The sequence below is a fragment of the Hippocampus comes genome, unplaced genomic scaffold, assembly GCF_001891065.2.
Source record: "Hippocampus comes isolate QL1 unplaced genomic scaffold, H_comes_QL1_v1.1 scaffold327, whole genome shotgun sequence".
Taxonomy (NCBI): Eukaryota; Metazoa; Chordata; class Actinopteri; order Syngnathiformes; family Syngnathidae; genus Hippocampus; species Hippocampus comes.
The window spans coordinates 752,906-766,612 of record NW_017806221.1 but is presented as its reverse complement, the minus strand read 5'-3'; the positions used below and the strand labels follow the sequence as shown (position 1 = coordinate 766,612).

The window sequence follows — 13,707 nt, the reverse complement described above, 5'->3', positions numbered from 1 at the left end:
TATATATATATATATATATATATATACACACACACACACACACACACACACACACACACACACACACACTGTATATCTCACATCACATCTGTCTAATTGCGTTGCCACCTCTGTCCTTTAGATGGCCTCCTACTGACACAGCACGTGATCTTTTACAGAAGATGCTGAACTCTTGGCACGTCCTGAGAGGCTACTGAAAACACAAGGGCCTTCACATGCATTTTGTATGACGCATGTCAATGGAGCGTCTCCTTAGAAACTAAACACTGGGCTGACTTCATAATATAGCGATTAGAATTGGTTTCGCCCCACATATCCCCTGCAACATTCATTAGTGCTTGTGAATTATTGAGTAGTCCTATCCTTTTACCACACACAGGTCTGTGTTTGAGTGAAACGTGCTTCCTTTACCTTCAGCCAGTGCTTTGGTGGCTAAGTATAGCGGCCATCCACACAACCTGACAAGTAACTTGTGTGCGCGTGTGCATGCACGCTTTTGTTTGTGAGCATGTGGCATCAAGACATGAAGGTGTGCCAGCAGCATGACCCTTGTTGCACTGCTGGATTAAAAGTGTCGAAGCCATTGTGTGATAAACAAGCCTAGATTAGTGTGTCGCCTTGTTCAACACATCTCACTGAATCTCATTTGTTGACAGAAGGTCTGATATCAGGGTGACGAATACTGTTATGCAAGTTAAATGGTCAGTGTCAAAGAGGAGCGGAGACTACAAAACACACTTCCTCTGCTATTTCATGCTCAGATTCAGTCCTACACACACCCTTCTCTTTATACTGGTCGTGCATTGTAGTTCTTCACCACTGCACTGCATACAACTACCACTATAATAAACATTTTAAATGAATACCACTATTCTCTTTGCAAAGACTGCCTTTTTGATCTCATGAGATTGTACAGGTGTACCTAATGAGTGTACTTCCTAGAAAAAGCCCAAAGTCTGGAAAAAAAAATAAAAGTGAGACTGCCTATCAGTGATTATATTGTATGCTGCTCATTGAACCGACACATGCTAGCATCATTAATTTGAGCTCTCTTACCTCCGGGCTGTGCCCCAGTAGGGACACACTGCCAGTAACGTGAGTCTCTTGGTTGTACATATGGCACAATATGTTCAAAGCCAGGGTGAACGACACACTGCCATGAAGTTGATGTTCATGCTGCTCTATTACGGTACTTTTTCTAGTTAATCATAAGGTTATAACATAAATCAATAACAATAACAGAGCATGTAAGTGAGCCGAACCAAACCTTTATTGTAATGATGATGGGACATGAGAAATAAAAAATAAGTTGGATTTGCTGAAATCGATCAAATGCTCCATGGAGTATTGTGTTCAGCCTTGCTGTCACAATAAAACTTACTTACTTAATAATCACAGGGCTACCATTACTTTTATGTCACGCATGCTCCACACATAACAACTGCATTCAGCATGTTTCCATTCAAGCAAAGGCCCGCTTGCCAATGTTTTGTCTTCTGTGGTATGGTGTGGTGTGTGTTCAGATAGTTCCTCCCTGATCAATAAACCTGTTTAATATTTACGATCGTAAATATTTATGTATGTGGTCAACATTGAGTTCAGCCGAGCCAAAAACTCAGTGGAAGTGATGCGTAAGGAACAATCGCCACTTCGGAAGCTACCTAATGCTCTCACTGTTGCCAGACTCAAATTGAGAAGCAACTGGTTGCTATGAGTGTTTGATTTACAATAACAACGCTAAGTATAAGCAACCACAATCTAGTTACCAGATGAGCTAACAGTTAGCATAGATTTTGACATCCAAACAACATCCAAACAACTGCAGGCCTCACTAGCCTCAATGAAGATCAGCGTTCATGACTCAATCAGAAGAAAGACATTGGCAAAAATTCCACCTTTTTGGAAGGTGTGCAGCCTGATAAATCTGGCAAAAGAGTAAAGATAACATTGCATTAAACAAAAACAACATCATACCATGTCAAACCTGGTGGTGGCAGTGTGATGTGTCTGGGGCTGCTTAACCCCTTCAGGACCTGGATGCCTGGCTGCCATTCATGAAATGCTCAATTCTGCTGTCTATCAAAATATTCTGCTGGAAAACGGGCTGCCATTACTTTGTGCCCTCAAACTCAAGCGCTCTGGGGTTATGCAGAAGGATCATTACACAAAATATATGAGCATGTCCACTTCCGAAAGGTTCAAAAAAGAAAAATTAAGGTTTTGGAATGGCCAAGTCAATGTACAAAATTAAACCCAATTGACATGGTGTGGTATGACCCTAAATAGATAGCTCATGCTCGACCCTCTAATATAACTGTGTACCAAGCCTCAAATAAGACGCTTGATTTCAGTTAAAGCTGCAAAGGTTGGCACAACCGGTTATTTGCTTCAGGAAATTGCTTCTGTATAAAGGTCCAAATAGGTTGCCTCCCTTGAGAAAATCTTTTGAAACTGCATTTTATATTTATTTGGGCTATTTTTGTGAGAAATCAGAGTGAGTTTGATGATTTGAATCGTTGAAATTTGATAAATGTACAAAACAGGAAGAAATCAGAAACACTCACAAATGTTGAGGCTTAATTCTTAAGATTTATGTATTTTAATTGTATGTAAAATGTCCATCCATTTTAAATTTAACAGCCCAATCAACCTTATGTTCCTGCAGAATTGCGAGTCAAATGTAAATTTAGAAAATTAATAATGGCAGTTAATGTACCAATTGAGAAACCCAATGTGTTTTGAAAACACAATGACCGATTTATGTATTTATCATGAATAAATCCCATGTGATTAAAACACCAGAACTATACTGTACTGTATCGGGTTGTATGGCTGTGTATGCTGGGGGAGACTGTGTTTGATCTATTACTTACGCGTCTGGCTCGGGCTCCTTGTCATTTTGGGACTTTTGCTGTGGCTGAAGAACATTATTTACCAGCTCAGTGATCCCACTAAAGGGAAACCACCTGTTCAAATAAGCAAATAAGCATGACACGTACAGCGCAGCTAGTCATCACTTGGGAAAACAGTCTATCAAGTGAGGTATTATAAGAAGCGGGGGTGTGATTTCCAGGAAGTGAACAATACTTGGGGACATTCACTACAACCAGAATAGAGAGAGAGAGAAGGGCACGGCAGAGAAGCAACTAGTTTCCTAAAACGAGCAATAGTTGAATAGAAATCCAGAGACAGAGGGAATGCTAAAGCGAGGAAGCGCTACAGCCAATGGAAATGAGAGCAGCCTCAAATGCTCAGCTGTGGAAAGGAGACACTTTAGGGGTCAAGTTCGTCCAAACAGTAGATTTGGTTTAAGAACATCCACAGTACAGGAAGATAGTGTTTGGGAAGAAATAGAGATTCTATTTCAAGGCTACACAAGCCAGTCCAGGTGCAGACAAAACACAAGGTGAGAAAAACAGCCACAGACGTAAGGACATTGTATGACTTTAACAAGAATGTTAGAAAGGAAACTGCATTGTCATTAATGTCATGGAAGTCATCTGTTTAGCACACAAAGTGATGCACTCTGACTACAAGCAGCTGCATTCCATGAATTTAGTGACATTTCTTTCCTCCTTCTCTGAGACGCAGGGGACAGAGCCAGATGAAGCACATAACACCAAATGACAGGAAGAAGTGTCAAAGCCTAAAGCACTCTGGTTAATGCAGTTTACTTACTGCGCTGACTGAGGCTTTGGTCCTTCTTTGATCCTAAAACATAAATCAAAAAAGGTGCACAACTCAGAACACAAATGGATGAGGAAAACACAAGCAACAAAATATAAAAATCTCAAACTGGTCTGAAAATGTGTGACATAAATGAGCCAACTGAAATAATACATGTATGATGTCGATGAGAGGAAGACAATATGGTGATTGTCGATGATAACGGCGATTACAATAATGGGATGAGGGGTATTTTGAAAAAAGATACATCCCAAAAAGATGTTTATTTGGACAAACTTATCGATGTATGCCACATGCTTACACCCATATATCCATTCCTCACTTTCACAACAAATATCGGCGGATCACCGATTCGGGCAAAACAAGCCAAAGTATCAGCTTAGTGACACCAATGCATTGCATGCAATAACACAAATAGCTGACACAAAAAATAATATTGAAAACAGAATTACATGTATAGCTAGTTTAGGGTACGAGCTTCAAATTGGAATGTCCTTGAACATTTGGCATCATGCCTAATGCATCAAACATAAAAGTATTACTGCGTTGGCTTTAAATTAGTTTAAAAATGATGTCATCTCATTGATGATGTTAAACTAAGCCTCAATTTAGGGATCGTAGCAGGTCATCGTGACTCCACCAGAACAGGTATTTCCGGAAACTGTGAAGACATAGTTTGAAGTTGCCAAAAGTGAGCGAGCCTACTGTTTTAACTTTTGTGGAACAATGTTAACTCTATCAAGAGTCAAATAAAATGGGTTTGTAAAATGCACACGTTATGCATATGGAGCGGGTCGAAAACCACTCTCCCCAGACATTAAAGAAAACCAACTGAACAGCGTTCATAAAGTGGGGTCAAAAAACAAATCTGAGTCGAAAAGTATAACAAGATAGCATCCAGGAAGCAGCATCGAAATCACACAGCATCAAATTGTTTTACAATGGTGAGAGTGAGAAGCTCTAGTCCTGTTTACCCATCAGTCTTGCTGCTCTGTTTCCGGGTGAGCCAGTCCATATTTATCCTCTCTCTCTGTGTTTTCCCAGTGACCTACAACGTTGTTCTTTATTGATCCCATCAGTCTCGTCTCTGTGGCCGCATTACAAGCCTCATATTTATCTGACTGAGCACTCTCCCTGCCAGCATGTCGACTGGACAGAAAGTATGAGGACTGCTTCAAAGCACAAGCCTCTGTGGACTCAGATCCCACGTGAGTCGTGTGCTCCTGTACTTGACTGAATGTGCGTATATGTTAGTGTGGGAGCAGTGTATTATTTGCCATGAGGCAGTAAAATGACCGAGTGCGAAATGTCACAAGTGATGTAGTTGCTATCCTACCATCTGAGGAGGGCAGTAGAAAATACTGCCCCCCATCCCCTATTTGTGTGAAACCAGTTCTGACTATGTCTGGTGCTACACTGCTCTCTAGTGGACACATGGCCTTCAACACTAACAATTTCACAGCAAGTATGAAATGGATGAAACAAAATGTGTCTATGTTAAAGTGTTTGTGTGTACCAATAGTGAGGTATATGTGCACAATCATACGGTTTATCTTTGAGAACCCATCCAGTATTTAGCACTATTCAAGGCCAATGCAGAGACAGACAACCACTCATTCATAGCTTTTGACAATTTAGCATCCACTATTAATCTTACATCCATATTTTGGACTCTTGTTTGATAGTAACATTATGCCTGTTGTTGTTGTTGTTTTATGATTAGTAATTTTTTCATTAGTGTTGTGAGTGAGCTGGAGCCTTTCCCAGCTGACTTTGGCTGAGAGATGCATACAACCTGGACTGCTTGGCAGACAATTAGAGTTTGTCCCTTCTTTAATCGTAAAAACTGTGATTGAGAATTGAAAGCTTTTCAAAATCAAAACTTGGTCTGCATATGTAGACAACGAACCAATACTTTTTTGAAGATGTTTGTTTACCTCAAATGGGAATAACGCTCCAAAGCTAACCGGATTGATGCAGGACGGAAAATGAGACACAGGCCAACTAAAATGCTCCGTGATTTTTTATAAAATGACATTCTGAATAGTTCTCTAATTCTTAGATGTGCAAAGCTATGAACATTTTTTAGAGTAAAGTGAACACTTTTAACTGTCCAATAAAATGAGCATCAGGGCACGGCTACCCACTGCAGATAAAATGCGAAATGAGCCATGGAAGCGTTGCGATAAAAACACTTAAATCTACCACAAAAACTAATTCCGTTGACATTTTCAGCAGATAAATATAAGGTCATTTTCATGAGAATAAGAATAATCTTACAAAAAAACTGTCAGGTAAAATAAGGGTTCTCTATTAATTGTACATTTTTGTTGGGAAAAAAAATCACCGCAGAGGAAAAAGAGTAGCCCTTACTTTCCTGTTTAATCTCTACGCCTCTCACCTATAAACCAGCTGCTTCACAGAAACATTGATGTGACAGCTCGAAGAGCTATGAATCATCATTTTCTCCCACTGCTGAGACAAGGTCGGCAGTATGTCACATGCACCTCAGCAGATCCAACAACTTCTGATTGGCAGTGCAAACAGAAGCTTGCTAGCCCAAGACCTGGCACATGGGCCACGTTCACTATTCAGCATGGTTAAAAAGAAAAACAAAAATCAGCACCGAACTAAATGGGAAAATTAACACCAATTACACATATTTTCTGATATGAGAATAAGGTCCAAGCTCAAATGAACATTACCATCACTTAATATCTGTAGCTACATATTACAAAAGCCTCTATTATCCATTTTATGGATTATAGAAACATTTTAAGCAAATACTGAGATGCAGCTTCATCTTGGCATCTACAACAGACAGTCTTTGATAAAAGATCTCATGCTTAAGGTAGTGAACCCTGAGGGCCCTCAGCGTCCACCACGGATTGAGTGATAATTGGATCATAAGGGAGTCGTCTGGCTCAGTGGGTAAATACCGACTACATACATTAAATTGACACACACCCAGCCAGCCAGTTCTGGCAGGGGCTGAAGTTAATGATAGCCTGAAATAGTCTGTGTGTGACTTGACCTCCAATACCAGTGGCACAGCCAGTGGACTGATTTTCAAATTTACCAAAATCGTGTTATGCTACCTAAACCAAAAGTTAAAGGTGCTTCTAGCAGGTGTAAAGTTTAGTCAATTTTCAGCCGTCAAATTGTCAGATGTGCCAGGTGCATGTCAAAAGAAACGCCCCAGACGTCATAACGCTCAGCATAGGCCGGCACGAAAATCAACATGTGCCAATTTTTACGCTCAAGCACAGCTGCACTGCCTACCAAATGCGTCATGTTTTCCTGTCATCCACATGCAGGAAATCAACATCATTATGTAAAAGGAGAGCATCTTGAAAACTGTAGTAGTGTAGCTCATTAAAAGACACATAATTCCCACTTGCTCATTCTAATGTATGTACAGGTAGTAGGCAAAAGCACTACTGTTCCTCTTTAGACAGGCAGTGCTGCTGACTTCTTCTGGCAAAGGGAGCTGGAAAAGTGTGATATGCAGCTAAGGGGTGGGGAGGCAAGAGGCTCCGTGGGTTGGTTGTTGGCCTTAAAAACAGGTGATAGAATTGAATCCAAAGGACACAATCATCTGAACAGGTAATTTAACAGTACACAAGTCAAACCTCCTGACCAAGGTCTAGCATTCAGAATGATGAACAGAAGCTGGTGACTGCGGGTTTTCTGCACAACAGGGAAGTGGTTAATCTGTTGCCATATATAACTAAAATCCATCTGTTTCCTTAGATTACTTGCCAGGATTCCAGAAAGCTCATTCATGTCGCCCCTCTTCGATTCCCAAATGGAGAGTCAGCTGATCAGCAGCTCATACATTCACAAATACATTTCCAAATCAAGACTTGGGGAAACATTGACCATGGAACAGGCAAATAAATAAATAAATAAATCATTTCAGCTACAGATCCAATTTGGATAAGAAAACCAAAACCATAATCCTTAGAGAGGTATGACTGACTGGTGACTTGTCCACCGTGCTGTCTACTTTTCACCCGATGTCAACTGGGATAGGCTATAAAAATGGTTTAGCAAATGGATCGGTAAATGGTTTACTTTTCTGTGGTATCATGTTGAGGAGTGTCCTTTGTGTTTTGTCCATCTCGTATTGCAATATGAGGTGGCCAAAAAATAGAAACACATATTAGTAACATTTGGCCAGATGCAATGACAGAATTTCAACACACACTTTAATCAATAAAGTACATTGCTCAGGAGTTGGGCTGGTATGAACTTCAACTTGAAACTTCATTCTTCACCTTATCATTACATTTTGGACAAATCTGAACTCTCCACTAGGGAAACATTTGTTCCCCAGCATGACCTGACCCTGTGCACAGATAAAGCTCTATATGCATGGGTGGAGGAGTTTGAGCACTTAATTGGCGCGGGCTGAACCCCATTAAATAGTTTTGGTATGAACTAGAATAGAAATTGCAGGTCAGGCTCTGGCATCCAACATCAGTGACATCTGACCTCACAAATGCTGTCCTGAACGAATGGACAAAATGCCAACAGACATATTGCCAAAATTTTGTAAGACTTCTTAGAAGGAGGAAAGCTGCTCGAGCTGTGAATGGGAATTTTTTCCTGACATTTTCCATTTCCTGTAGACCCCTATTTTGGCCTTATTGTGTATTATCATGGTCATGGTCTTGTTTGTTTTCATAATGGTTATGGATATGTCTTCTTTTAGAAGTGAATACTTGGCAGCCTTCTCTGTCTTTATTTTTTCATTCCGACGGATCAGTTGCTTTTTTGGCAAATGACAATGTTCCATTTAACATCACACCTCTTCCCGCTTCTAGCTAAATGGTACCTCTGGGAGTAGTCCAGAGAGCCAGCCTTAAACTTAACCCGCTGCACCATCACTTGGGTCATAACCCTTTACATTAGCCAGATATCAAACTGCAATAATCAGACAGAGGCTCCTGACCCTAGCATCATGCCCTCCTCTAACTCGCTACTATTCCAGCATCAAATGACTTCATAAGCACCAGTTCTGTCCAGTCTTGCTATCAACCAATTATATTTTGTCTCATAGCCAGTCTTGGCTTGCTAGTTTAGCCGGGTGAGACAATCTTATAACTGGAGCAACTGGGAATTGAATTCCCTCAGACACAAACGGAACTAAAAAAAAAAAAAAAAAAAGCTGACTTCATCCCTTTACAAATACCGGACATTAGCTACACACATCTGTCTACTCACGTCGCATGTGATCCATATTTAAACAAAAACACACCTACAAAATCTCCATGAGGCTGTTGTGAGTGACTGGGTGCAGCAGGTGGACTGTACTGTACCCAGTCGGGGCTATAATAATAGCACAGGCATGTCCAACAATAGAATTGTAATAGATACCCTGTGCTATTGTCCCAGCCTTCACCACTCCTTCCTCTGTCATTTGATTATCACTGCCCATTGGGGGTGAATTTAAGGTATGCACTTCCAAGTGCTCAGACCCTAACCAAAATTTCAGGCACATTTCAATTTGCAAATAATACAATGCACCTTCATAATCTATCCAACACCTTTTGGAAAGTGTATTTGGGACCAAAACATAGTTTTATAAATAGGGGAACATGCAAACTGCAGACAACTTTTCCACTTCTGTAAGAGTTAATTTGGAATACAGTAATTGTTGTGGTTGTGGTATTGGAATATGATTTGAAAAACAAATGAAGAGCAGACTTTTTTTTAATACACCCGCTTAGGGATGAACACTTTACTTAATAAAATAAAGTTTTATTATAAGGCATGGGCTGATATTAGAGTAAGACGGTATAAAAGATGAGAGCAAAAATATTGTGGTGTCACGGTATTAAAATTACAGCTCTAAAATGTCCTTTTTTTTAAATATCACGGTAATTTTTTTTTCCATTGAACACATCTACTTTATTTTATGATTATTATTTATAATCTCAGTTCTTAATAAGTCACCGTGTCCCATCACCATGGGACTAACTAGTACCCGTTGGCACCATGTTATTTTTTTTTTTAGGACAATGCACATTACTAGATATAGCAAAAACATATCCATGTAAATATGCCCAAGTTTGTGCAGCTGCTCACATATTCCTCCCTCCCTTCTGCGTGTGACTGCTCACCACTCCCCTCTCTGCTCAGCCAAAAAGGGGGAAATATGAAAGCCACTGCTGTCTCATCACTTAACTTGAAAGAGCGGCTCATTCAGCGATCCCTGCAAAGAGGCAATCATATTAAAGCCCTGACCAAACTAACACTGTGTGTCTAACGGACACAATTTGGATTACACATAAATGTAAAACACCTTGAGTACGCCCGATCTAGTCAGATCTCGGAAGCTAAGCAGGGTGGGCCTGGTTAATACTTGGATGGGGGGGCGGCCCGGTAGTTAGTGCGTTGACCTCACAATGCAGAGGTACCAGGTTCAATTCCAGCTCCGGCTTCCCTGTGTGGAGTTTGCATGTTCTCCTTGGTCCTGTGTGGGTTTTCTCCAGGTACTCCAGTTTCCTCCCACATTCCGTAAACATGCATGGCCGGTTGATTGAACACTCTAAATTGTCCCTAGGTGTGAGTGTGAGCACGGATAGTTGTTCGTCTGTGGGCACCCTGCGATTTCGGGTGTCCGCCGCCTACTACCCGAAGACAGCTGGGATACGCTCCAGTACCCCCCGTGAACCTTGTGAGGATAAGCGGATTGGAAAATGGATGGATTGATGAATGTAAAACTTAAATATTAAACCACGGAGTTGTGTGCCAGAACTGCCAACTGAGAAGTAGGGGACAACACAAGTAATTAAAACGCAATCTGGCAAAATGACTGGCCAGTTCAAACAGTTTACAAAATAATGTGGTATCAAAATAAGAGGACACGGTGCTTGAGCACCCCAAGCGAGGGTTTAACAGGGACATCAGAGCATGCAGGGAAGTCAGAGCCTCCCTGTCCTCTCCCCTCCCTGCATGTGAAGAGTAAAAAAAGTAATAATTAAAAACGAAAAAGGATTGAAAGTGCACAGTGGCGTCAAGGGAAGTATCTTGCTGATGCCAAAAGGCGGCAGTGCTGAGCTGAAGCGCAGTGCTCTTACCATAGAGTCGATGGTGTCAAAATCCGGTCCTTGAGGGCCGGTGTCCTGTATGTTTTCCATCTCTACCTGCTGCAACACACCTGATCCAAAATGATCAGCTCATCAGGAAGCTCTGTAGGAGCCTGATCATGATCCTGAACATTTGAATCATGTGTGTTGCAGCAGGGAAACATGGAAAACTTGCAGGACACCGGTTGAGGACTGGAGTAGACGGTTGAGGACATGCAGACCCAGCCAGCATCTTTAACGTGGAGCCCCCTTCAATATCTTTCATTCACTTGTATTGAGGTTACTGTGTTTGGCTCCAATAAATTAATCATAACTCATGCAATTATTTACCAATCACTTAAAAAATTTGATATACAGGCCCACAGGCATTACACATTTAGTATCTGTTCAAAAGCAATAATAAGAGGTAGGGACAGAAACTGAAAAAAATTACCACCCAAGTGAAAATAACTGCTTTGAACATTTGTATGGAGACAAAACGTCTGCTGAACTTTGCTGTACAAAAAGTCCCAAATTAAAGAATTCTCATGCATTATCTGTCATATCGCACAGATGGAAAGCCGTGCAAACCAGATGATGCAGCAGCGATTAAAAGCAGTTTGCCTGCTTGGTAAATTGTTTACCAATGTTCAGCATGCCAGGAAATTTTCCATAGATTATACTATTCTGAGGATTTCTGTAGTTGTGCACCACTCCTAACCCCACACCCTGACCTCATTTCACTTCTAAACAAGCAGACGTAGCAATGTGTAGCACAGTGGGTCTAATAATATTAAGGGATTAGCAAGAGACCCTTCATCAGACTTTGGTCGAAGGGCATGATCCTGAGATCACTTCATCAGCTCTCTTTGTCTTATGTCCCTCCAGCCAGATGATGGGGGATACAAAAAGGCCTCCTCAGTTATTATCATGGTGGATCATATACACCAAAGCACACATTTTAAGCATACGTGCATCTAGACTGCGGATCTGTGGGATGATGCGTTTTATCCAACAACAACACAATGTTCACCCCTAGGCAGGGTGACAACTAGTCCAGCCCCTACAATGTGCAGTATGTCTTAGTGTAGGTTCCATGCTGGTGCTTTTGTATGAAGTGTTCAAAGACTGGCCATACACAGTATAAGGCCCACAGCGACATTTGTGATGTTATGTGAATCACTTTTAGTTATCATCCCTTTATGACAATCACTTCCATAATCTACCTACTGCATGTAGAGTACATGTATTCTACATGCAAAAAGAAAAATGCAAAGTTACTCAACATCAAATCCTCTTTGGGACGCCAAAGAATGACTCATAGTTTGAAGCCCTGAGAAGTGGAGAGTAAATGATGTAAACAGCAAAGAGTACAAAATGAATCATCCAGTGTTAAAAATTCGGGGACAGTGTTAGAAATAGTTGAATCAACGCCACTGAGTAATAAATTAGGCTGTGTAGTCTAGGATGTAACAATGATACTTTGTTAAAATGGAGTGTCACCTGGATTCGGCCCTGATTGGTGTCTATTTTTGAAATAGAAACCACGCCCTTGCGTAATGTCTGAAGTTGGCTGGTTATAGAGTCGAGACAATTTTCTTTACCATCATTTTCCCCCCCTCGCTTGTGTAGTCCATTTCCTTATGGCCCTCCTTGGTCACAGGTTCTTTCCTTTCTCTATAAGGTATATAATAAAGACCCAACACCACGTCATCTTTTCTGCAGTTTATCACAACACAATACGAATCGATTCCGGATTCTGAGAGTTTCAGATTCCGTCAGTAAGCAAAGGAAAAATACAGACTCATGTTTACACAGGGGGGTAATATGTTAATGAGAGGCGGGCAGTCCTGCCCCTTATGTAAAAATCTGAGAAAAAGGAAGGTTATTGCAATTCGATCTTGGCATGAGAAGTCCAGGACTGAAAAGTACAGAGCTCTCCTGCTGTGCATAAATCTTTAGATAAGAGTTCCTCCTCAGGGGAACGTGACGGCCTCCAGGGAGTCTCCAGAGGTGGGGGATGCAAAAGAACACACTAGGGGGCTGTTAATCACTCAAGGGAGAAGATGATACAAACATCACACTACATCCTTTGTTTTAAGAGTTTAAACAGATGTTCATGTGAGAGACTGGTACCAATAGTACTCAGAGTAAGGCTAAATTCCTCAACACTTGCAAGACAGAATCAGACTTCCCTAAAATAGGCAAAACTCTCACACGATGGTATTTGATGAACTTAACTTGGTTTCCACTTGAGTTGTCCATTACATATTGTTCAAAAAAGACCACTTGTGACCTACACTGCTGTTTTATATGCGCTCAATAAAAGAAAATGTTTTGAACTGAAATATTGTAATATGTTTTATTTAAGTTCGTGAGGCAATGGGGTAATTTCCCACACACTGTATTGTGCATGAACCCTCAATAGTGTTCATCTAAACACTCATACGTGTTATTATTACTACACTGTCAACCATAAATTTTGTTGCTGTAACACACTATTGGATGTTGAATATTTAACACCTGTGAATGTGACTGTAACACCAGGTGTAGTGTGGATTCATATAGACACTTTGCCAGTATTAAAATTAACATCATATTGTGTTGAATTAACACCAGCTGATATATAGTTTATGGTACACTTCATCGACTAAGAATGATAGATTGATTCAAAGTTAATAAGGAACACTGAATGCCTCGTTGTGATGTAATTAAAAAGAAAAAAATGGATATTCATTCATTCTAATCAAATATTTGTATACATATAAAGTAGAAATTGTGATTTCATTTTAATAATACTACAATGAGACAACATTTTGGAAAATGTTAATGTGCTTATTGGAATAGCTGAGTAGCCGGCGTCTGTGTTTGAGTCACTGGTTTGCACCTGCTTCAAACAGATTCATTGAGCAGAACACAGAGATACACACACACACACACACAC

The 13,707-nt window shown here is 40.6% G+C and overlaps 1 protein-coding gene across 18 annotated transcripts in view; it reads right to left on the bottom strand.

The window, feature by feature from the left end:
• rims2a (regulating synaptic membrane exocytosis 2a) overlaps positions 1 to 13,707 on the bottom strand; it is a 137,658-nt gene that overhangs the window by 113,428 nt on the left and 10,523 nt on the right. For 13 of the 18 annotated variants that reach the window (XM_019856273.1, XM_019856268.1, XM_019856281.1 and 10 more), the window contains exons 3-4: positions 3,679 to 3,711; positions 2,874 to 2,966 (exon numbers count right to left, since the gene is read on the bottom strand). The exons of the other annotated variants lie outside the window; for them this stretch is intronic. In XM_019856273.1, coding sequence (XP_019711832.1) covers positions 2,874 to 2,966; positions 3,679 to 3,711 — 126 coding nt within the window. The remainder of the gene's footprint in view (positions 1 to 2,873; positions 2,967 to 3,678; positions 3,712 to 13,707) is intronic. 18 annotated transcript variants of the gene reach the window in all.